The 23,819-nt window shown below is 36.0% G+C and overlaps 2 protein-coding genes and 1 non-coding gene across 3 annotated transcripts; 2 read left to right on the top strand and 1 right to left on the bottom strand.

Moving 5' to 3' along the window:
• Positions 1-471: 471 nt before the first annotated feature.
• On the top strand, positions 472-8,916 carry LOC128857861 (uncharacterized). The gene is made up of 5 exons (XM_054093659.1): positions 472-661; positions 4,442-4,547; positions 4,627-4,787; positions 4,909-5,043; positions 8,341-8,916. Exons 1-5 carry the CDS (start codon positions 653-655, stop codon positions 8,878-8,880), a joined length of 951 nt encoding a protein of 316 aa, XP_053949634.1. The 5' UTR covers positions 472-652; the 3' UTR covers positions 8,881-8,916.
• A 2,937-nt stretch (positions 8,917-11,853) lies between these two features.
• On the top strand, positions 11,854-12,048 carry LOC128859459 (U2 spliceosomal RNA). The gene has a single exon (XR_008454168.1). It is a non-coding gene; the product is annotated as a U2 spliceosomal RNA (small nuclear RNA).
• Positions 12,049-12,708: 660 nt separating this feature from the next.
• LOC128856407 (chronophin) lies at positions 12,709-22,482 on the bottom strand. The gene is made up of 6 exons (XM_054091704.1): positions 22,283-22,482; positions 18,329-18,464; positions 18,089-18,252; positions 17,833-17,967; positions 17,558-17,765; positions 12,709-13,369 (listed from the first exon to the last, which is right to left on the bottom strand). The coding sequence occupies exons 1-6, from the start codon at positions 22,304-22,306 to the stop codon at positions 13,062-13,064; spliced, it is 975 nt and encodes a 324-aa protein (XP_053947679.1). The 5' UTR covers positions 22,307-22,482; the 3' UTR covers positions 12,709-13,061.
• Between the last annotated feature and the right edge of the window lie 1,337 nt (positions 22,483-23,819).

The following is a 23,819-nucleotide window of genomic DNA, read 5'->3' as shown; positions in this document are numbered from 1 at the left end:
AAGCCAATGGTAGGATCAGATGCGGAGAGATCAGTCTAAATCTTTGTGTTTTTTTCAATTTTAAAATTTTTATTTATTTTTTTTTATTTAATTAGAAAGTAGTAGAATCTGGCAAAGATCAGTGTAAATTGGCGAAGTTTTTAGCACTCGACACAGGCCTACAAACGGTTATGTTGCCAAATAAGAATAATAATTATAGGCTACTCTACTCTGCTTCTGGCGGATAGCATTAAGGGGCGGTAAATTCGAAGAAATGTGAGGTGACAATAGATTTTACTCATAATCCGCCACTGATTTTTATACTCGTACATTAAGATTGTATCGGCAAGAGTACTTTGTGTTTGCTGCGAAATAGTAAAATGCGGTAAGATTAATTAATTTTCGCGATAAGTGAAGCGTTAGATTATGACGGTTTTGTATATATGTGTTTGTGTACAGGTAAATTATATTGGCAGGCCTGCAAGAGTGACGACCCTTTTTTATATTTACCAGTTAGTTGCGAATTAGATGGCTTCAGTTCAGTTGACAAAATAACGATAATCGGAGTAAAAGAACGGCAAAACTAAAACATAAAGAAGGATTCATTCGATTAACTAAAGAGAAACAAATACTTAACGCATTCACACAGGGTTCGGATTATTAAAAACACAACATGACAAGTGTAAGTTCTTGCCACATTGGGAGCAGAGAAGCGAGTAGAAAACGTTACTTATGCAGTTTTTGTTTAACGAGATTTCACAAAAAAAAAAAAATAAAAAACAATGAGTAGAAAAAATAAACCTAAAATGGGTGCAAACAAATAAAGTTCGAGTACGCCAATGTACAAGGAGAAGTCCAAAATAAACAAGACTGGTGTCTTAAATATTTTTTCGAAGGCGCTATCTTTTTAATGAATTAGTGCGTTGCAAGTTACATCCCTAGCTGAATTCTAGTGAAAGCTTGGAGACATTCGGTTCAATGGAAGCGAAGTTATTGCGTCTAAGTATGTTTGTCAGTATGTTTGTGTCATGGATACAAAAATTAGTTTCGAACAAAGAGCTAATATCAAATTTTGTTTTAAAATCGGTAAAAAGTTTACCGAAACATTTGAGTCGATGAAAAAAGTTTATGGCGATGATTGTCTATCTCGTGCCAGAGTTCATGAGTGGTTTACAGGTTTCAGAGATGGTTGAGAGGACATAAATGACAATGAACAAATAGGCCTCCCAAAATCAGTTATCACCGAAAACTCCATCGAAATTGTTCGTAAATTTATCAAAAATGAACCGAAATCATCGTTGCCATTTATGGAATCGGAGTGGAATATCTCCAAAACATCGATTTATAGCATTTTAACCGATAATGTTGGCTTACGAAAGGTCTGTGCACGTTTCATTCCGCACAAGTTAACTGAGGACCAAAAATTACTCAGAATTCAACATTCGAAAGAGATCAATAAACAGGCGAGAAAATACGGGAACTTCCTTTACAACATTGTAACTGGTGGTTAAACGTGGTGTTTCCAACATGAGCCTGAAACTAAGCGTCAAAGTGCCGAATGGAAGGCCCCATACAAGCCACCACGCAAAAAATCGCGTTTGGAGAAGTCAAAAATCAAGTCGTTGTTCATTTGTTTTTACGATTTCAAGGGAATTGTCCTCAAGGAGTTCGTGCCAACGGGCCAAACCGACTATGCAATCTTGGCGTTTTGAAGCGTTTGTTGCATTGCATTCTTCGAATTCGCACTGAATACCGCGAAGGCAGAAGCTGCCGCTTTTTGCATGATAATGCACCATCTCATCGATCACCTCTTGTGACTGATTTTTTTGACTAGAAATCGCATTTTAACCATCAATCACTCACCGTATTCGCCTGATATGGCTCCCTGTGACATTTACTCGAAAAGAAAAAACGTTTTGCGTTCGTAGAGACCATCCAAAAGGCTTGTACCGACAGCCTGAAGGACATTCCGGTCAATGACCTGAAAAAATCTTTCGAAAAGCTTTCAGATCGCGCAAAACAGTGTATCGAGGCCAGAGGGGGCTATTTTGAATAAATAAACTTGAAGTTATCAGAACAAAGCTCCTGTCGTTCCTATTTTAGCTCAGTCTTGTTCATTTTGGATTTCATCTTGGAGGGGAGTCTGGGGAAATGAAGAAAGCACTGGCCACTGTCAGATATACCACCAGTTGTCGGAGCGGTGCACACTGTTCTCGATGCCAGTGGACAATCGGGTGCCTGTCGTTAGCTTCGGTAGGAAGTATGATGTTTTGATCCCAGATAGAGATCAATGGTTAAGTCTAGAGAACCTATTAACGGGATATCAGCACTCTTTTTACTCCGACGGATCCAAAACCAGGGAAGGTAGCGGATCTGGATGGTACTTAGGCGAATACAACAAGTACTCCTATGCTACAGGACAGATGGTATTCCTTACGGAAGTCTATACCATCTTGAATGTGGCGTACTGGCTAATTGAGAAAAAGTGACAGGGCAGCAGTATTGGGGTTTGTAGTGACAGTCAAACTGCACTGAAAACCCTTGCTAACCCACGCTGCTCTTCGAAATTAGTCGGTGAATGTAAGACAAAACTGAACAGTACTGCTAAACTCAACAATGTTAGTCCTATTTGGGTGCCTGACCTCAAACTAATTTATCCGTCTTACCACCCTCTTTTTATCTTTCCTATCTCTATTATTTCTACTGAAATCTACCCGGGTGTAGTACAATGGTCTCCTGACTGAGTACTTGGACTTGTCCAACCCCCCACAAATCTAATCTAACCTAATCTAATCTAATCTAACCTAATCTAATCGAATTTAATCTAATCTAATCTATATAATCAAGAGAATTCGTAGTTTATTCGCCCACAAATTTGGTGTTCACTCGTTCAAGAAGTTCATTTAAGCGGCGTACATTAAACCCATTTTATACTGTATATTATTCTGAAAAAACAAAATTGTTTATTTCTGCAAGGAGGCACAAATACTAATTTCTCTAACTTCTTTCACTAAAAATCGATAATATATTATATTATCATATTTGACTCAATAAATGCACAATTATAGCATTTTTTCATAATTTTTCTGGGTGGAAAGTAACAATAATAGTTAGCTCTGACCACGATGGAGCGAATATTTAATAAGAGTCGATCGTGGTACCACTACCACTGTGAGTTGACGCCGCACTTGTGCTAATTATACGTGTGTTGCTTGTGTAGTAATTTCTTCTTCTTACGCTTTTATTGTCATTTTCAAATCTCTCTAATAGGCGCAAATTTGTTTCTATCATTCTTGACGTCTGACTTATTCCAAATAAAATTAATGAAAAAACATTAAGTCATAAAATTCGCACTGATCGGTAGAATAGTAATGTAAATGAATTTTGAATATTCAACAAAAAAAAAATTTTTTTTAGTATCCGGTGGCAAATTATGCGAACCGTTCCACTGGTTTTGGTTAAAAAATGCATTCAAAACACCGTTTAATATATTCAAGTGAATTTTAATGCAATAGAAACTGTAGCCCGTTTCAGTTGATAGTAAAACTTCATTAAAATAACTGGCTCTGCTGGCTCTGCAGTTATCTATCCTATTAACTCAATTTTCTTTCTCTCGAATGCTCCACCTATATTCACCTTAAGGATCTGGATGTTTTTTGCATTATTCACATTTCATTGATATTTAAAGACAACCATCATAAAGTGTAAGCGGCCGCTGTAGCCGAATGGGTGGGTGTGTGACTGCCATTCAGAATTCACAGAAAGAACGTTGGCTCGAATCTCGGTGAAACACCAAAATTAAGAAAAAGTTTTTTCTAATAGCGGTCGCCCCTCGGTAGACATTGGCAAACCTCCGAGTGTATTTCTGTCATGAAAAAGCTGCCATTCACGCTGGTGTGGCTAATGGTGGTGTTCTTTAGCTTATGCGCGGCCTGTCCACAATAGTATCAATATTCTCAGTTGAAGACACGTGACGAGCTTGAGGACAGCTTTAGTTGTTAATTATTAAGCCAGTTTCTCAAACTTTCTTCACAAATTCACATGAACATATAGAAAGTAATACAAGAAGCATTTCGAGCATTATCTGGACCAAAATTTGTTTTTAGTACTGGAGCAATGCCACGTCAAATGATCCAAGTATTTTGGATAAGGACTCTAATTTTCTCTGAGAATTTGTTTATTTCTAACTTGATTTTAATAAGAAGTAAACTGAAAAAAATGTGAATAATGTTTAATACAATAATTTTGCGAAGTTAAATTTTTCCGAAAATTGGTTTATTTTTAGGCTTGAGTATAATAAGCAGTAAATTGAACAAATGTTCATAAAATTTAATAATTTTGCGAAGTTAAACAGAAAACTGAAAAAATGTTGCATAAAATTTAATAATTTTGTCGTTTATTAATATATTATTTGAGATTTATATCATTATATTTACCACAAAAAAACTATATTTATTTGTAGAACTCAGTGCCTACTCGAAACTCACCAAAACACATTCTGAATTTAAGCATAAAGGAAAAACGCGAGTTCTTGGACTCTTTCGATCGAGTTTTCTCCGATGTTGATGGTAAGTGCCTACGCCATTTGACATAAACTTGAATTATACAAAATTCGGCATTTATTAATATTATTATGAAACATTTAAGGCGTGATTTGGACCTTGGTTGGCAACATACCGGGAGCCGCTCAAGGATATCGAATGCTTATAAGCGCTGGTAAAAAAATAAACTTTATAAGCAACAACAGTGTACAGCCACTTAGTGAATATGAGCGGAAATTCAAGGCCATTGGTATTGATGTTGATTTGGTATGTTAAAAGATTCTATTTTTTATATACATATATAGATACCTATGCATGTATGTAGATAATAATAATATATAGATATATAATAATAATAATATCGATTAATTTTTTGTTGAAAATTTAGGACACGTTTGTACATCCAGCCAGAAGTATTGTTAAGTATCTCAAAAATATAAATTTCAACGGCCTTATTTATGTTATTGCGACCGAACATTTAAAGGATATGTTACGAGAGGCTGGATATGAAATCATTGATGGTGTAAGTACATACTTACTAATTAATTTTTAATTTTGCATACCGAAGGGTTCGAGATAAATATAGAATATAGTAGAATTTTCAGAATGACGAGTGGAATCGATTTACCCATGCTCTCACGACTGAACTTGCACCTCATTTCACACGATATTTCGTGTGAAAATTTAGCTATCTAAAGCGTACATATAATATAATTAGACGCCTACGTTGGCATTGAAAATATGCAAAATTGGGCGCTAACTAATCCCATCTTCCATATAATGGCAATTTCATAAAATGTGAAAAACATGATATTTCAGTGCTAAAATTTTCAAGATCTGAGAAGGAACTACGTTTATTCAAAAATTTGGCGTTGAAAAATGGGCGTGAGACTACATGCGATTAAGTATGTGTATAGGTATGCATATTAGGGTGTACAAAAAAAGTTGCATTTTCCACCTAAATTTTTAAAATGTATTATATTTTAAAACTTCCACCAAAATAAGGTATTTCGGAAGAATATTAAGATTTACGTGAGCTGGACCGATTTGAAAATACCTCGAAAAATGGAGATTTTTAAAAATAAAATTAGTTTTTAAAATTTTTTTTTTCAAAAACTCACCTCAGATGATGGCAGAGTTTAAGCTCCGCATAAAAAAAGTTTAAAAAATTTACCAATGCAATCAAAATAACGAGATTTTTTGAGGTACTCTCAAATTTGTGTAGGTCACATAAATCTAGATGAAACATAAGGCCTCAATAAACAAGTTATTGTATAATTTCGTTTGTTTAGTGCTAGATGTTTTATTTGACTCCAAAAACGGCCTGCTCTGTCCGCCTCTGCTTCTACTTGTCGCCTTCATGTGTTTGTTGGCCTCCCGCACCTACGGCTTACTTGGGAACTCCAGTCTAGCGCTGTCCTTGCGATGTTATCCCGTGGTTTGCGCATTGTGTGTCCGATCCATTTCCACTTGCGACGCATAATTTCTATGTGAACTGGTGTTTGCCCGGTAGCCGTGCAAAGATCATTGCTTGCTTATAATATCAAGTCAGAATATCCGCATTATCTTTCGTAGGCCGACTTCACGTTGGCATCAAATATTTTCATTTTTGTGTGGCTGGAGATGTGGGTTGATCTCCATACCTTGTGTAGCATGCCAAATGCAACGCGTCCCTTCGATATTCGGTTGAGTATGCCAGTTGTTGATCCGCCGTTTTTTTTTAATTATGCTCCCAAGGTAGCAAAATTTATCTACATCTTCAAGTGTCGTGTAGACAATTTGAAGGGCTTGCGTTTCGGTGGTGTTAGTCCGCATTACTTTGGTCTTTGCTATGTTATTTTTCAGATCTGTTTGTGCTACTGCATAGCATACCGCTTGTAGTTTAGCTGATGCATCTGAGTATTTGTGCGATAGTAAATAATAGTTTAGGTCTTCAAGCCGGCCGCATAAACCTCAGGAAATGCCCCTGATGACCGCACACGCTTGTCGCATTGCTAGGTCCAGGACTAGGCTGAACAAGAGTGGAGATAATACACATCCTTGCCTAACATCGGTTTGAACTTCGACACTACCACTTAAAGCATTTTCGTTTTTCACGCGGCATGAAGCGCCCGAGTACAATTCTTTTATGATGGTGACAATTTTCTCAGGCACTCCTTTGCATTTAAAAGCTTTCCAGATTGCTTCATGATTGAGATTGTCGAAGTCGATGAAGACGAGGTAAAGAGGCGAGCGCCACTCAACCGACTGCTCCGCGATCACTCTCAAGGAGTTTACATGATCGACGCAAGAGTGGTGGGAACGAAAACCTGCTTGTTCTTTGCGTAGTCCCTTATTCAATGAGTTGGACAGCCTTTTGTGAATTACGTGTGCTATTACTTTGTTCATCATGCGTGCTACGTGATTCCTCGCCACTCAGATAGGTTACCTTTCTTCGGGAGAAGGATGATAACCCCCTCTTTTAACTCAGATGGTATTATTTCAGAGTTCCAAATGTTTTTTAATAAGGGCAGAAGGATCCGAGCGCTTATCTTGTGATCAGCTTTTGGTAGCTACGGGTTGATGTTATCGGACCCGGGAGCTTTGCAGTTTTCTTTAAAGATTTTAATATCCCTCAAGGCAATTTTTTCGCATTAATAAATATAAAATATTTTTTAATTGTATTTCCAGAGCTATTAAAAATTTGCGCTCATTTATAATACCATTAAAAACCACTACAAAAAATATTGCATTATCTGTATGTGCCACAAAAATATCCAATGCAGTAATTTATATATTCGCCAAGTTAATCCGCATCTTCTTTATCTCTTGTTTGATGTCGGAAAACAATTTTTGCTTATTAATAAAATAATAGATAAATATGATATAATAAATAAATAAAATCATATATTGTTTTTGAATAAGAGATGTTATTTTGATACTCAAAGAAATATGCTCTTTTTTAATATAAATGATAGGATGACTATTTCATTATAAAGAGGAAGGTATGCCGTTAATAGTGGAAAATACAATAGCATCCGTCAAATGACCACCACGTCCACGCTTACAGGACAATATCCTTTTCATGAAATTTTCCATAACCGAATTGAAAAGTGGCTGCTCTATGTCCTCGATAGCCTCACGAATTCCATCTTTGAGGTCTTGAATCGATCCTGGGCTGTTGGCGTAGACCTTCTCTTTCACGTGGCCCCAAGGAAGAAAGTTACAAGGTGTTAAATCACAAGATCTCGGTCAGGTGATCTGTGATCACCTCTTCGAGAGATAACACGGTCCGAAAACTTTTCCCGTAAAAGATCAATGGTTTCGTTGCTTGTGTGGCATGTAGCGCCGTTTTGTTAAAAATAAACGATGCCCAGATCAATACCATCCAATTCCGGCCATTAAAAATCGTTAATCATCTCTCGATAGCGATAGATAACTCCTGTTATTGAAAGCCCCCTTATAATAAATAATTAAAATAATAGATGTCGCACATTAGATATGACAGGTAAGATCATCACTTTACGCCAGCTCGCACCGCGTAGCGCTTCAATTACGCACAGTCATTGCCGCATTGACGGGAAGCCCCCATTTCTACAGGTTTTTAAGAGAATCTGAAAGCTCTCATTTCGTGGGGAAATCGCCTCGAAGGTGTCTTGCATCTTTTTGCAATCTCTAAAAGTGCAGCTCATGTTACTAAATAATGATAAGAATAAATGATAAAAGTAAATGCATTCTTTAAATTATCGCATCATGGACTTATATACATGCATATATAGTAGATACATTCATATAAACTATACATTTTTTATTTCACATTTATCCATTTCCACTATTGCAGCCCACGAAAATTCTTAAAGAATCTGCCACTGAATTCGCTCGTCACATTATCAGCGATGAGCCGGTACGTGCCGTAGTCATCGATATTGACTTCAACTTATCTTCGGCGAAACTCATACGTGCGCATATCTTCTTGCGTCATCCCGATTGCATATTGATTGAGGGCGCCACTGACAAACTCTTGCCGATAGCTAAGGATTTGGATATCATTGGACCCGGTCCATTCGCTCAAGTTATAGCCGATTCTAGCAAGAAGCGTCTAATAACGCTTGGCAAGCCGGGCAAAGATTTAGCTGAGATGCTCGTGAAAGATTTTAAGATCGAAAATACGAAACGCGTGCTGATGATTGGCGATATGTTGGAACAAGATGTGGGCTTCGGCAAGGAATGCGGTTTCCAAACGATGGTCGTGTTGAGTGGTGGTTGCAAGCTAGGAGATTGGGAAAGAGAAACTAATTTAGCCAACATTCCCGACTACTATGCGGATAGCGTTGCGGATTTTATTGAACTTATGAACGATGTGAATAAATCGAATATGTAACGATTCGTCCACAATTGATTAAAAAATTTATTATTTTTTATGATCTATTAAAGGTGGTGTAGGTAAATCAGCCGATTTGTAGGAAAATAGAAACAAAATCAAGTACATCCGAGGCCAATCTATTAAGGGGGTAGTATGGTATTTTTTTTTTTTTTTCATTTTTTTTTTTTTTTTTTTTTAAATTATTCTATAACATCTTAAGATTATTGTGTGAAAGTTTGAAGTGCATTAGAGTAAAATTGACAAAGACACAAAGGATTAAGTATCTACCTCTCCAACCGGATTTCACGCTGCCGAAAATCTTTAAACGCGTTTTTCTCACACTTGCCTTTTTTACGGTCGGTGTCCACTGTAGATTCATATCTACTGCGCCGATTCTTTTCAAATTTGGTTTTTTTGTTTCTTTACTTTATTCACGAGGTAATGACGTCGAGTTTTTTTTTTTTTTTTTAATTTTGTCATATTTTAAAACAACAAAGTTTTCAAGTTTTTTTATGAGAAATCGGTGTTTTGACTTCAAAGCGCTTTAAAAAATTTAAAAAAAAAAAAAAAAAAAAAATTCGACGTTGTTACCTGCGAAACTTTATTAGCTGATGAAATCAATTTGGTTTTTTGATTTTAGTTGATCCAGTAATGAGTTCTGAGGGACACCGCAATAAAACTTTTTTATGAGACGTCCGCGAAGATTCGCTGCCACCAACTCATTTCTTCATAAAAATCAATGAAAATTTCACACAATATTCTTTAAATATGACTTTATAATGAAGTAATTTTAAAATTTTGAATAAATCAACTGTGTCGACAAAAAAAATTTCGAAAAATATGCTTGTTTTACACCGAATTAACCATACTACCCCCTTAAAGTTGGTATCGGTAAATCAGCTAATTTGTGTTTTTTGAAGTGAAAACTTCTTTAGAATCGTTGGGAATGATTTGAGAAAAAGTGAAACGAAAAAGCGACCATCTTGGCTACGAATATTACATATAAACGTGGCGACGAACTAAATAACTTTTAGGCCAGCGCCGACAGTATGGCGCGATAGCCGAGCGGCTAGCAATGTGAGCTTCCGATCCAAAATTCTTGGTTCGAATCACAAGAAAAAAATTTTTTTTTTGAAATTTGCATTGTAGGACATTTCTGATTATTTATTGAAAACAGTTTTTTGGCTTTTCTATTTTTGGTTTAGATACTGAAAGTCAGTTTAAGTGAATCGGTATAAATATTTCGTACATTAATTTTTGTGAGCGTGTAATTCTCAAAAGGTTTATTAGAAAATGTATTGACTAGGTAGTTTGTTGGTTGTGTATCAAGAATGATATAAACAAGATTGCGCCCATCAGAGCGTACGTGTCGTCACGTTTGCTGAGTTGTGCAGTATTGCCAACCATTTGCTCTTCGCAATAAATTTAGGTCTTTTTTATACCGAAAATGCGAAAATTTTGAAGTTTCGTGTTTGTTTCTTTTTGCGTTTAATTTAAAGCTACCGAATGCTTCAATGCTATCACTAGTAAAATGCTTCATACATATAAAGCTCGCTTTTCGATTGAAGGTATTTCCTCGCCGGCAGAAATGCATCCACTGTTTGCAGAGCGCCTCATCCTTTGGAAATATAATATAAAAAAGCTTATATCACACGCTTTATTGAGGTTCTTACTAGCACAATTTTTCACTGCACATTTCATGTTTTCTTATTTTTCACTTATACGAGTACACTTTCACGAAATATCTTATTTTTGCGTAAATATTCACTAAAACGTTTGTTACCGTTTGTTCTTATTAACGCACATTTCAAATAAGAAACGAATATTCATAAACATCAACAATAACCGCAATCATGGGCAATGTGACCAGATCTCTGAGAAGATTTTAGTGCTAATGAAAATTTTTTTACTCTTATAAAATTTGATAATTTGAAAGTGCAAATTTAATTTTTGGCTCCATTTAAGGTTATGCAAAAATATTATTTGCCCCGCTCCCAACTCTTCTTAAGATTGAAAACCTTTTTACACATTTTAAAAAGCCTTTGAATTTATTGAATGCGAATTAAAACCTTAGAGGTGTAATTGTTTCTTCCGGTCATAAATCTTTAGTGAGACATAGGACATTAAGAGTTGTATTCATTGTAAAAATAAGCCACAAACTACCAGAAAATACTAAAGAAACCATACTGACATTTTTACAAAAAGAGTACCTTATCTAGTTAATATACATAACTTCAAATATAGCAAAAAAGCCGTTCCCTTAACAAAAGAGTCTCGTTTAAGAAAAACCTCATAAATTAAATTGTACATAAGCATGACATATTTATTTAAAAAAACGCACATTTTAAAGACAATTTGTCACGCATACAAAGTTCTTTAAGTGATTCAATAAAAATTTGTTGGGTTATTTTCTTTGAATGGGCATTTTAATGCGTTTTTATATCCAAAGCTAGGCAACACTGCAGTAGCGAGAGAGAGATTTGACTGCCGAAAGCAGAAGAACACCAACAACACCTGCACTCGCGGGCAATGCCACCAGATGTTAAAAAAAAGTAAAGCTAAATAAAACTGAGTGAATTATTTAAATAATTATTAAAAAATGCATATTTTACAAACTTATAAACATGACATTTTAATTAGAACAAGTAGAAAAATGTCATGAAGAAAGAACTAAAACTCCGAGACACAAAATAATAAAAATAACAAAAAAAAAATCATAAATCAAGTTACGAAAATGGTAATCTGGCCATACTGGAGCTAAAATCACGTAACTAGTTGTCAAATTCGCTGAGCGCAAAGTAACGGGACCACGATGGGCGCCATCTCATTATTCTTTGCATCATGGTTGTGTATGGTTATCGCTTCTCGGCCTTATGGCTAAGATCTGCTTAACATAGATAGATCCTCCATCGGAGGACAACAAATGTTAAGCTGATTTTAATATATCTAGCGAACCGTCACTCTCGAAAAGAGTGCGGGAATTTTTTATGTATCACCCCGGGGGGAAAACGGTCTTGAAGCCCACTTTATCTGTTCTTATCAGCTTAACATCTGATAGATCCTCCATCGGAGGACAACAAATGTTAAACTGATTTTTGGAAATGGGCGGAGTGTTTTAGGGGCTTTCCACCTCTGCCACGGGTTGGCCCGGTATTGCAGTACGGCCGGGATTTCGGCCCAAATTATTGAATAAATACAAGAAGAAATATACTAATACATTTAGCTTTGGTGGGAAGAGACATACATTTTTATATGAATACAAGTAGACGAAAATGGAATTTTTTTTTTTTTTTGAAATTTGCATTGTAGGACATTTCTGATTATTTATTGAAAACATTTTTTTTTTTATTAAAATTTATTATAGAAGAAAATTGAATTTTTTGGGGAGTGTTTTAGGGGCTTTCCACCTCTGCCACGGGTTGGCCCGGTATTGCAGTACGGCCGGGATTTCGGCCCAAATTATTGAATAAATACAAGAAGAAATATAGTAATACATTTAGCTTTGGTGGAAGAGACATAAATTTTTATATGAATACAAGTAGACGAAAATGGAAGAAATTTGTAAGTCTGTTTCTTCGGTCCGTTGGGGTATTTTTTTTGACAACATCGAAACCAAAGCATTTGTATCATATTTTATCTATCATAAGCCACTCGTATCATTTGTTGAAATTGAAAACATTGAGGATGAATAATAATAAAATGAAGAAAATAAAATATGAACTTTATAGCAATATTATAATGAACCTATAATTATCCCGCTCCTAATGCTGCTTTCGTCTTATTCTCTCTCAGTTTGTTTTACGGAAGGTTTCACTTCTATCGCGTCTAACCGTTAGACTGGTATTTTTTTCTTTCGCCCTGTCCTTGTGGCTGTCAGCCCAGAATGAATTCGCTTTGCTTCATTTCATTCTTTGTTTTCTACATTGCCAATTCTTTTCTTTGACAATCAAACGTACAAAATATTGTTACCACCTAGAGCCACCATCTTTAATGAATACGCCTTGAGTACATCTATGGAGCGGTTCGTGAGTGATGCGCTTTCACACAAAACACACACTTTTTATACTTATATATGTATATAATATTTTTTTATTTGTTGTACACAATATTCAATGCACTAATCTTGCAATAAAAAGTATTTTTTTCAACAAAAACAAAAAAAACAATACAACAAAAGGTAAGATTTTAATTAATATCTTTTATGTAAATAATCCATTCAAATCGGCCAGGCAGTCAACCACATAGTCTGGAGTTTCCATTTCCGGTAACTTTGATTGCAAATCCGCTCGCGTTGAGCTGCCGCTGAGTACCAATAAAGTTTGAAAACCACACATTTTACCGAAGCGCACATCCGTCACAAGACTGTCGCCGATAAATAGTCCACGTTGCGGATCTTTTAGGTGCTGTTTTTGCATCAAGGCATCGCGCAAGGCCACGCCGGGCTTGCCCAAAATCAATGCCTGCCGCCTTGATGTGTTCTCAACCACGGAAATATAGGGGCCAGGACCTAAAAAAATAGCAGAATGTTTAGTATTTTTCTCTAATTTTTTAAGAGAAAAGGGTTAGAGTTAAAAATTACAAGAGAAATGCAGCTAAGCAAGTAAGCTTTCGTCTAGCAAGCACATTTTTTGAAAATGCGTCTAAAACTCCGGCTGTCAAAACCGAAGAAATATTGGATTCATTGGGGAGTAGTGCACTGTACCCAGTAAAAGAGTGCGGGTCCGCTATGCATAAGTCCAAGCGTCCTCTTCATAATTTGTTTGATTGGAAAATCAACCGTAATAGGTAGTCATTGAAACACATACATATCTTTTTGAACGGCGATTCTCATTTGTATATTCCAAGGGTCTTCTTAATGCGTGGTTTTGCTATCGTACAGAAGGGTTTTGGAACATCAAATATCAATGTACATAGTAGCACTTCTTTCAGCTATGAAGCGTCCCTGTTTCTTGCCCTTCCTGCCATTATGATCTTATACCCTGCTCTTGCGCATTACAGACCAACAACAACAAACTTCGATGCAATCTTGTAAAATCGCAGATCTCATAAAATCACCTGGTGTTTCCTAAGTCATTTAGATTAGCTACGAATGTTAAGTTCTTCAAAGGCATAGATAGTTGAGGTTAAACATTTGAAATTTGTTTATACGAAGAAAATTAGTTTTTTTATACTTTTTTTTTAATCTATGCCACTAAAGACTATTTGAAAACCCAAGTACTATGGTTCTTTTTGGTTCCGATTTTCAGCAAATATTTTGCAGCCACGCGAAATATTTGTCTTAAGAAATAATTATTTTGTTACATATAGTCAACTCTCGTTAATTCAAACCTGCAATATTTCGAATCTCTCATTAATTCAAAGTTATTACGAGTCCCCTACAAAATCTCTTTATATTTCGAATTGTGTCCATACATTTTTATGCACTCGGTAATTCGAACGAAAAAATCGTTGGTACGATGCGGTATTTCGAACTCATATGGTCAAACCCTCGACAATTCAAATTTGCAAAGTTTCTTGATGTGTTAGTAAGAACTTTGTATTTTGGGACTCCCCTGAAAACACCTTTACTGTGCGTAGTTGCGTGTTACGCATAAATCATAGGCACATTTTGATGCACGAATCGCTTCGTTGGTATACAGATTAAAAATTTGTATTAAATATGAGTCCTAAGAAGTATAAATGTTTGACGATTACTGAAAGAAGAAATTAATTGAAAAAGTAGAAGGAGATGAGAAGAAAACTGTGTGAGTTTTCCTGACAATGTTCAAGTGGATTGCTGTCTCAGGATCACTAACCGAAGGCGAAATTTTATTTGCGACAGATACGAAAAGAGCAACGATGAAGACGAAGACGATACATCAGAATCTTTGGCAGAGGTGTCAGTTAAGGTAGCAAGAGCCTCATTCGATAACTTACAAAGCTTTTGTCTACAAAACGAAACTGATGAAACAGCATATCAGGCACTTTTTCTCCTTAAACAAATTATTGAAAAGTCTGAGCAGCAGCAATGTGCTTCGAAGCAATCCCGTATGAATGAGTTAATTTCGAAGATTAATTAATTCACATTATGAAAATGTAAAACATTAGCAGTTAAATGAAAATCCTTGATAATTCGAAGTTTTATTTATTTTTTCTCAAAAATTTCGAACCATTTAATATTTCAAACATTCGATAATTCGTAATACTTTAAGAGACCCCCGAATTTCCAATTAACGAGAGTCGACTGTAAATGCATACATATATGCACAGTGGCGGTCAAAATAATAGCAGTGCGACATATTGAACATTTTTTTCTATTTATTTATTTTTGAACATTTTTTGACGGTATTTTACCATATAAAAAAATTTCGAGCATTCGTTAGGTGGACGAGAATGTATAAAACTGTCAACAAAAAAGAAATTAATCAAAAAAATATCAAAAATCAATGAGCCGCTTTAAACTTGTGTTATATTATACAATATTAAACTGCAAATTTTTTCTAAAAGGTTTCACTAGAGAGTTTGTAATTCTAAGGAAAATTTGTTGAATTTAAAAACTATGTGCGAAGTGTAAAAAGTGCAAAAAAAGGAAATAATTAAAAACAAAAGCAGTCAAAACTTCGCAATATGTATTTTTTGACCGTCATAGTGTTTGCATGTATTAATATATATTTATGTACACACCCTTTATTTGATGTTTGTCCTTCTCCTCCAATTTGTGGTGTGCGTCTTGATGTTGTTCCACAAATGGAGGGGTCAACAGTTTTAAACTGAATTCGAACGGCAAGAGGCATTGTATGAGGAGCTTTTTCATGGCAAAATACACTTGGAGGTTTGCCTTCGCCCTCCACGGGGCGACCGTTATTAGACACACTTTTTTCTATCATTTGGTGTTTCATGCATGGAGATTATAATCTGCGCACTTCTGAATGATACTCACACACCAACTCATTCGGCTACGGCGGCTGCCCTGAAATCAGTAAAAGTTCTTAGACCCTAACGAATGAGTTTCACAAGCCTTTCAGGGGCCCTACAAGCAAAAACTATAAGTATCTGGCAATATTTTTTCCAAAATTCTGCCATGTGCTCATTGCTGGCAGGAAATAAGGCTTGTGATCTACGTTTAGTTTGGTAAAAAAGCTTGGGAACAACGTTAGGTTGGTTGGTTGGTGCGAGAACAACGTACCTTACATACCCTATGATCAGAAAGTACCGAGAATGTTTAATTCAAACGAACCGCGCACGTGGGAACCGGTCCATATTTTTTTCTTATGTCGGTAGAGCTGTAAGACACACATCTGTCACTTTTTAGCGCCATCGAATCATTAGTGTCTGCCTGACCGGCCGGAAATGTGGGCAAACAATTTTTGGATTTTGCATGATGATAACGCGCTATCGCACCGATCATAAATTGTGCTGGATTATTTGACCAAACACCAAGTAAATACCATCGTGCAAGCACCGTATTCACCTGATATGGCCCCGTGCGACTTCTTTTTGTTTCCCAAGTTGAAGTTACCACTTCGTGGAAGGAGATTTTAGTCGATAGAGATAAAATAAATTTGCCTGAAATTTAACTCTGTTTTGTTTTACTTAAGGGGTTACATGGGTTTCGTGGGTTGAAAAAATCTATTTTTTTTGGCTTATTAATTTCTACAACATCTCAAGAATATTATCCTAAATTTTCAAGTCGATCCGAATAATTGTTTCGGAGATACAGCCTTTGCGCTCCAAGCCACTTTTATTGTTACTCAAAACTTTAAACGCGTTTTTCTCGGAACCGTGTTTTCAAAGTTGGTTGTCAAATTTTCTCGAAAACTACTCAACCGATTTAGATGAAATTTTACCCAGGTGTTCGAGATACAATTTACTCGTGCTTGAACGAAGGATTTTTTTTTTTCAATTACAACTATTTAAAAAAAAAATTTGACCGAAATTTTAATTTTTTTGGAAAAATGTCTGCCAAAATTCCAATTTTTACTTTTTTTCTTTCCTTCGTTCAAGCACAAGTTTATGGTCTTAACTAAAACACTTATTTTTGTTTTTTCATTTTTGATGATCCTGTCAGGGGTGCCCGGAAATGACGTCACAATGGAGGAGTTTTAATTTTCTTTTTTTGAAAATTTTAGAAATTATTCTTTAAATATGTATCTACAAGACAGAAAAAAGCTTGAATTAAATAAATAATTGTTTACATAGAAAAAAAAATATTGAAAATAGGCCGTTTTTTACCCGACGAAACGCATGTAACCGCTTAAACATTCCCGGTACTTTCAGATCATAGGGTATGTAGTTTAGGGCTTGATTTTATTTTGTTTACAGTTCTCAAAACAAGCTAACTATCTGACGCCTGAATGTACTTCTCAAAAAGACAGAGAACAGATTACAATAACAGAGACATACGTTTGAAATATGGGCGAGTTATTATTGTAACAACATAAAAAATTAGCCGCAAAAGTTTTCAAAGTAGAAGTCGTTGCCGTGTAAAACTTCTGATCGGCTACACTTAATTTCGATAGCCACGATCAGACTACCGAGAGAAAGCTGGCTAAATTTCTTTGGGTCAATCGTTCGTATTTTACACTCAGAATCTTCGGCCTTTTCAGGCAAAATAAACTTACAGAACTTAAGGCCTTTCAATTAGACTCATTTCGCAGAACTTATTAACTGGTCTACATAAATTTACAGCTATCATTTAAATTACTCCTATATTTACCTATAACATCTTTTCCGTCGAGTGTGATTAGCGTATCGGCTGCACCGCCAATAAACAGACATTCTGGATTTTTTTTCAAATGCCAATGTGCACGCATTAATTTTGACGCTGAAAGATTAAAATCGACATCAATAATCACTGCCTTCACTGGGTCATCGCTGTAGATGGCAGCACGCAAATCGTCCAGATTTTCAATGAAAGTGACGCACTGTAAGTAAATATTGTAGGTACATTCATATCCACATATTTCATGGCTAGGCATACAGATTACTCACCTCATCCACTACGTTGAAGCCCTCGTCACTCAGCAATGTCTTAAAAGCGGTCGAAGTGAGACAAAAGATAAGACCATCGAATTGTATGGACTTCAAGTGATCGCATATGGTTTGTGCTGGATGCACAATATCGCACTGTTTAGGCGGTAGAAGTAATACGAAATAAATTAAAATTATGTAAATATAATAATAACATATTTTGATAATAATCGCCGGCGCAAGAGCTGAATACATTTTTCTAAATGCTTTCAATTACCTTTTTCACGTCAAGACCGCATTTTTGAAATTTTCTTAACTGCACTTCAATGGGTATTATGCTATTGTTTGTGACAAAGATGACTTGCTTTCCCTGTTGCTTGAGATAATCGATCGCTTCCGGTGCGCCGGGCAACACATCGTGCAGTGACTCCCAAATGACGCCTAGCGATGTGAGCGAAGTGTTTGCATTTTTAATATGGATTTCAGAAACATAAATAAAAGACTACAGGTGGCTTACCATCACAATCGCAAAATATTACGTCGAAGGAGTCCAAGAAGTCTCGTTTCTCTTTGAAGGTGAGTTCATTGAGGTACTTGAACTTCTTTGGAAGTTGTAGATCATTTAATATCGAGTGCACTTCAGTATCGGATTTCTAAAAGTATGTGAACAAATAAATAAATGTGTTTTTACAGTAAATGAAGCGCATTTTCGATTGTCAGGCTAAGAACTTTTAGTAAGTTAGTAATCTAATCTACATTTTACTTATTCTCACTAGGTGTCCCCAGACGGCACTGGAGTCTGATTATTTAAAATTTTTATACTGATTTAGCTCTTATTCCAAAAATTTGATGGGTTAGAGTAAAAACCTGCCATCAAAGAGACCCACTTGGGCAATTAAGTAAAGGAACCTTTTATAAAATATGCATCCGCCAAGCTGCGTTGCGTTTGGGATGTGTATTAACAGATATCTATATAACTTGGTTTGTTTGTTGGTACTATCCGAGCTGTACCATATAAACTAGAGCTGAAACTGCACGCGAGAGAAATGCGGATGCTGAGGTGGGCTGCTGGACAAGATTCAAAACACCTTTATTCTTGGTAGCAATAAAATTGCTCCAATCAGCACGAAGCTGCAGGAAAATCGCCTACGCTGGTAGATCAGTTAATGAGAAAACCAGAGGATCACGCAGTGAGGCAAGTGTTGCAGATGGAGGTAGCGAAAAGTGGGTCAGGCAGACCATCAAAACCTGGAAAACAGCACTGAAAACGACATTCGATGCAGAAACTTCAGAAGAGACGGCCAGGACCGCGTGACCTGAGGCTGCACAAAAGGACCACCGACGCAAAATATGTAGGATAAGACTAGGTTAAAGAAGAAGAGGAGTTTGTTAGTACGATTCTACTAAAGCTGGGTTTAAGGGATGACAACAATTTATTATACTGATTTTCGGTACAGCTGAATCTCAGGATCAAAAAACATAATATTTTGAACTCTCTACTTTAAAATCGGGGATTATTAATAAAGGAATTGAGCCGTAAGCCCTGGCAGCTAGTGCTCCTTTTTTTTATTGTAAAATAATAATTTATTGTTATTTTCCATATATTAAATTAAATTAATTAATAAAGGAATACTCCATCCGACTGAAAAGTAAAATTAATTTTCTTAAGGAGACATAGAAAACTGGAGCTTCAACGGTTGTCGCACTTGACCTTCCTTTTTTTTGTAAGAAATTTTGCAAAACTTAGTCATCCCTCAATCAAAAGAAATCCCTCTGACTGGCATGGTTGTAGTGAAAGATGCTGGTGTTAATTGTTCCAAAAAAATGTAGTTGAGATACTTTAAAAATCTTGACTGCTTGTGACATTCAAGGCAAACCATATCCACAATAAAAATTTGTTCACGCTCAAGGCTTCTCGAAACAAATGGTCATCTATTTTTTCGGGAAAATGTAGAGCGCTCATTCTGAATGGTAAATGAAAATCGGAAGTATTAGGAGAAATGAGGAAAATCAAACGTAAAGGCGGCTAATTTCATTCCCCGACAGTCGTAGTTTGTTACCGGTGCAACCCGTATTTATAACCGCTCATAGACTGTCACTTCAACAGCACTCCCAAACAAGTTTAAGAGGAATTTTCTATGGTATTACAGCAGCTACAAAATACAAATAATGTTACACTACGAAAATGGGAGCGCTCCCAAAAGTTACCCCACTCCTAAACAAGTTATCTGCTCAGCCCTAAAAAACATCGAAAGAACATATATTCTTGGGTAACCCCTCCCTTACACTTATATTCTATAAATACCGGCAAAAGGTATTTAAAAATAAAGACATTATGCCAAAATATATCTAGGAATATTTATATATCAAATTTAAAAGTTCTTCTTCTTCTTTTTCTTGATTGGCGCGATAACCGCTTACGCGATTTTGGCCGAGATTAACAAAGCGCGCCAGTTGTTTCTTTCTCATGCTAACCGGCGCCAGTTGGACACAACAAGTGAAGCCAAGTCCTTGAATTCTTGAATTAAGAATGAACTCCATCCTCTTGGTATGGATATTATACGTTTACCCCTCTCAACCTACAAACTACGTAGTGCAAGTAGCATTGCCACTTAAGCCAACACGAGACGTGTTGATAGTCTGACATTTATCGCTACAAAAGGAATTTCACCAGAATGGAGCGTTAGGAGCTCAAATGCGCTATTTAATCGATCAAGGAAAAACGTCTCTATGGTAGCTGCTTTGATCCACAGGCCTTTGTCTCCTAGGTCGACATGCTCAAAGATTGATTTCCCCTATGCAGAAGCTGCATGAATGAGGAGAAGGAAGCGTCTGTCAGACATCTTCTCTGTTACTGTCCGGCGTGCTATTTGCGTGCTTTACATGCTATTAGGTTTAGATACTTCGGCTCATCGTTCTTGAATGATACTGATGTTCTTAGGTATATAAATGGCAGCCGAGTCAATGGTTTCGCACTTAAATATAGTTTAGCGAGGAGTAGCAGATAAACTGCTGTTGTGGTATCGCAATGGACCGGCAATAGTCTAAGTGAGTTGGTTTAGAGACCGACTGTCATTTCTACCTGCCTATTTGCCCTCTAATAAAACCCAAATTTTCTTGGCAGGCCTCCCATAGAATAAACGAATTTGGGACTATCAGGAACCGATCTATCCTTCTACATGCTGTAGCCTAGCGCTCGATTCTCTGTGCATGCAATATGATAGGAAAAGTGGTTTCTAATAACGGTTGCCCCTTGGCAGGGGCGACTGTATTTCTGCCACGATAAAGCTGCCCATAAAAAATTATTTGCCGTTCGAAGTCCCTCTATTTGTGAAAAATTATCAAAGCACACATACAAATAGCAGGAGGAGCTCGGCAAAAACACCCATTAAAGGGTGTAAGAGCCAACTATATATAACGGTACAACTGAGACGGCCAAATACAGTCACATTGGGATGTGGTGGCCATATACACAGTTTCATCATACAAGGTGGCGCAAAATTGATAGCTTATCAAATATGTCCAGCCCACTTGGCGGGCTTTACTCAAATTATTAACGACTTCTGTTTGTTCTTTTATTGTAACAGTCTGTTATTAGGGACTGGTATTTGCTTTCTCGAGTTGTTTATACAAGGTGGCGCAAAATTAATCACCCTATCGGACAACTTAAAATTTTTGCAAATGGCGTCATAAGTCAATCATATGTGATATTTGTGAACTAGTCGGCTGCAGTATACAAATAGACACGCAATGGAGCGCGTAAAGGCCAAAATAGATATTTCCATCACTCAAAATCATTTGTTTTATTTCGTAAAAAAGTTATTCGAAAACAAATTGAATCATTAATTCTGCGTCACCTTGTAAAAATTTAAGAATCTGATATGCATTTCACCAGTATTTCACTTTGTATCGCTCATTTGCTGGATTTTTTTTTTACAGCTACGCAAAAATGACCACCAACTCTCAAAATTATTTGTTTTATTTTGTGAAAAAGTTATTCGAAAACTAATCGGATGATTAATTTTGCGCCACCGTGTAAAAATATTAGAATCTGATATACATTCCACTAGTTTTCACTTCGTATTGCTCATTTGCTGGATTCTTTTTTTTTGATAACTACGCAGAAATGTCCACCTTTGTTTACGCTGTGTAAAAAATGCATGGCGATATCAATTAATAGTATCTCTTTAGATGAAAATGTGTCTTTACTTTTACTTAGAGAGACATAATAGTAGACATTTATGGAAACTTTAGTTTTTTAGATTATGATGTTTTTGGATTATCTTGCAGCAAATGAGCGATATGCTGAACATTTAACTCACGGCACTTTTATTTTTAAAAATTTCACATATCTTTAAGGTACTACCGAGCAAACACAAAGGATATTCATGCATTAAAATCCTTCTAAACAACCCTCGAAACATTCTAGTGTGCCACACAAAATAGAAATTGTATAGCAGCTAACGCATACCTCGCTATTTACTTGTTGCTCCATGCTTTCCTTCAACGTTTTCCGCACTTTAAGATCGCAACCTATTCAAATGTAAAGAAATCGTGCAGTCACACCTCCTCCACTTTTGAGTTAAATAGCGTTAAGTTATTCAGCTGGCTTTACTTAGCCGCGACCTGACGGTAACTGATCCATCTTACAATGGAAACTGATAAATAACAAATCGCACTGGTACTCGTAAATACGAACATGGATATTCCACATATAAACACACTTATGTATGGGCATATGTACATACTCGTATACGTCGATATCTACATACATATTATGTCACTTTCAGCACAAGCTTTGCCGCCTAGCGAGGCTTTTAAGACAATTGCCACATCAAAACGTATCTCTAAGATGCATACAATTCAATTTACGACTGACGCGTCGCAACTGCTCTCATCAGAGCTTATTAAGTGAAGTGGCAAAGTGTGCACTTTGTCGCATTGCTTCTTTGCAAATGTATTGAGTATGCGCATAAATTGCCATGTAGCCAAGTACGAGCGCTCCCAAGCAGGTCCGAGAAATGTGCGTGATGAAAAAACAAATTAAGTATAAAAATAAAAGAAGGTGGTTTTTGGAATGTTAGGATTTTTGGTCCTAGTGTTATCTTAAAAAGCCAAAGGCTGACTAGCAGCTCAACATATTTTACTACAGCTATCCTAGACTTTAGAATAGGGTTTAAGGAAAAGTTCCCCACGCGCAAGGAATGGGATTTCAATTTAGTAGTCAAAGAACTTTACATTGATAGGTCCAAAATGGATTGCGGCGTCGACGCCGGTATATATTCGAAAGGCCTCGAAACTTCCAAATCCTTTCGCCTGAGGAATTGGAATAGATGCTTTCCATTTCAATTCAACCGGGCTATTCGGGTCATGTTCTTCGATTTCGATGTAACTTAAATATGTTGCTCTCTGGTCAAAATAATGAGACACGTATTTTTTTGTTCGCCCGAAAAAAAATTTTTTCAAGAGTTATCGGCAATTTTGTTTTTCGCCTCAAACTCGATTTTTTTTAATTATATAAGAAAAAATTTTTTTTAAATGCCCATAACTTAGTCAAAAATGAACCGATTTTAATAATTCTGGGTTCAAAATGATCGTAATTACTTACACAAGCGACTTCATGTAGAAACAATTGCAAAAAAGTAGTTGAAAATTTTTTATTTAGCAAAAAAGAAAAAAAATTTAAATTTTTTCAAAATTCAATATTTCAAAAAGTGTATTTTTTTTTTTTTTATAACTGTTTCCAAATCAAAAAAACATCTCAAACTTTAATTGAGCTGCATGCCTAGTAGCTAAAATGAGTTGTTTTTGAGTAATGAATTTTTGAGTAAACACCCTGTTTCGCACTTTTTGTTTTTTGCAAAATAAAAAATTTTCAAATACTTTTTGGCAACTATTTCTACATGAAATCACTCGTGTAAGTAATGGCTATCATTTTGAACCCAAAATTATTAAAATCGGTTAATTTTTGACTAAGTTATGGGCATTTAAAAAAAATGTTTTCTTAT

The sequence above is a fragment of the Anastrepha ludens genome, chromosome 3, assembly GCF_028408465.1.
Source record: "Anastrepha ludens isolate Willacy chromosome 3, idAnaLude1.1, whole genome shotgun sequence".
Lineage (NCBI taxonomy): Eukaryota > Metazoa > Arthropoda > Insecta > Diptera > Tephritidae > Anastrepha > Anastrepha ludens.
The sequence above is the reverse complement of the archived record's forward strand: the minus strand, read 5'-3'. Positions and strand labels throughout refer to the sequence as shown.

Coding starts and splice junctions, on each gene's coding strand:
- LOC128857861 (XM_054093659.1), top strand. Junction 4,548..4,626: donor AGTTTTCTCCGATGTTGATG/GTAAGTGCCTAC, acceptor GAAACATTTAAG/GCGTGATTTGGACCTTGGTT. Junction 5,044..8,340: donor GATATGAAATCATTGATGGT/GTAAGTACATAC, acceptor CCACTATTGCAG/CCCACGAAAATTCTTAAAGA.
- LOC128856407 (XM_054091704.1), bottom strand. CDS start 22,306: ATGGAGCAACAAGTAAATAGCGAG. Junction 17,766..17,832: donor GCTTCAACGTAGTGGATGAG/GTGAGTAATCTG, acceptor ATTTACTTACAG/TGCGTCACTTTCATTGAAAA. Junction 13,370..17,557: donor CGACGGAAAAGATGTTATAG/GTAAATATAGGA, acceptor CTATTTTTTTAG/GTCCTGGCCCCTATATTTCC.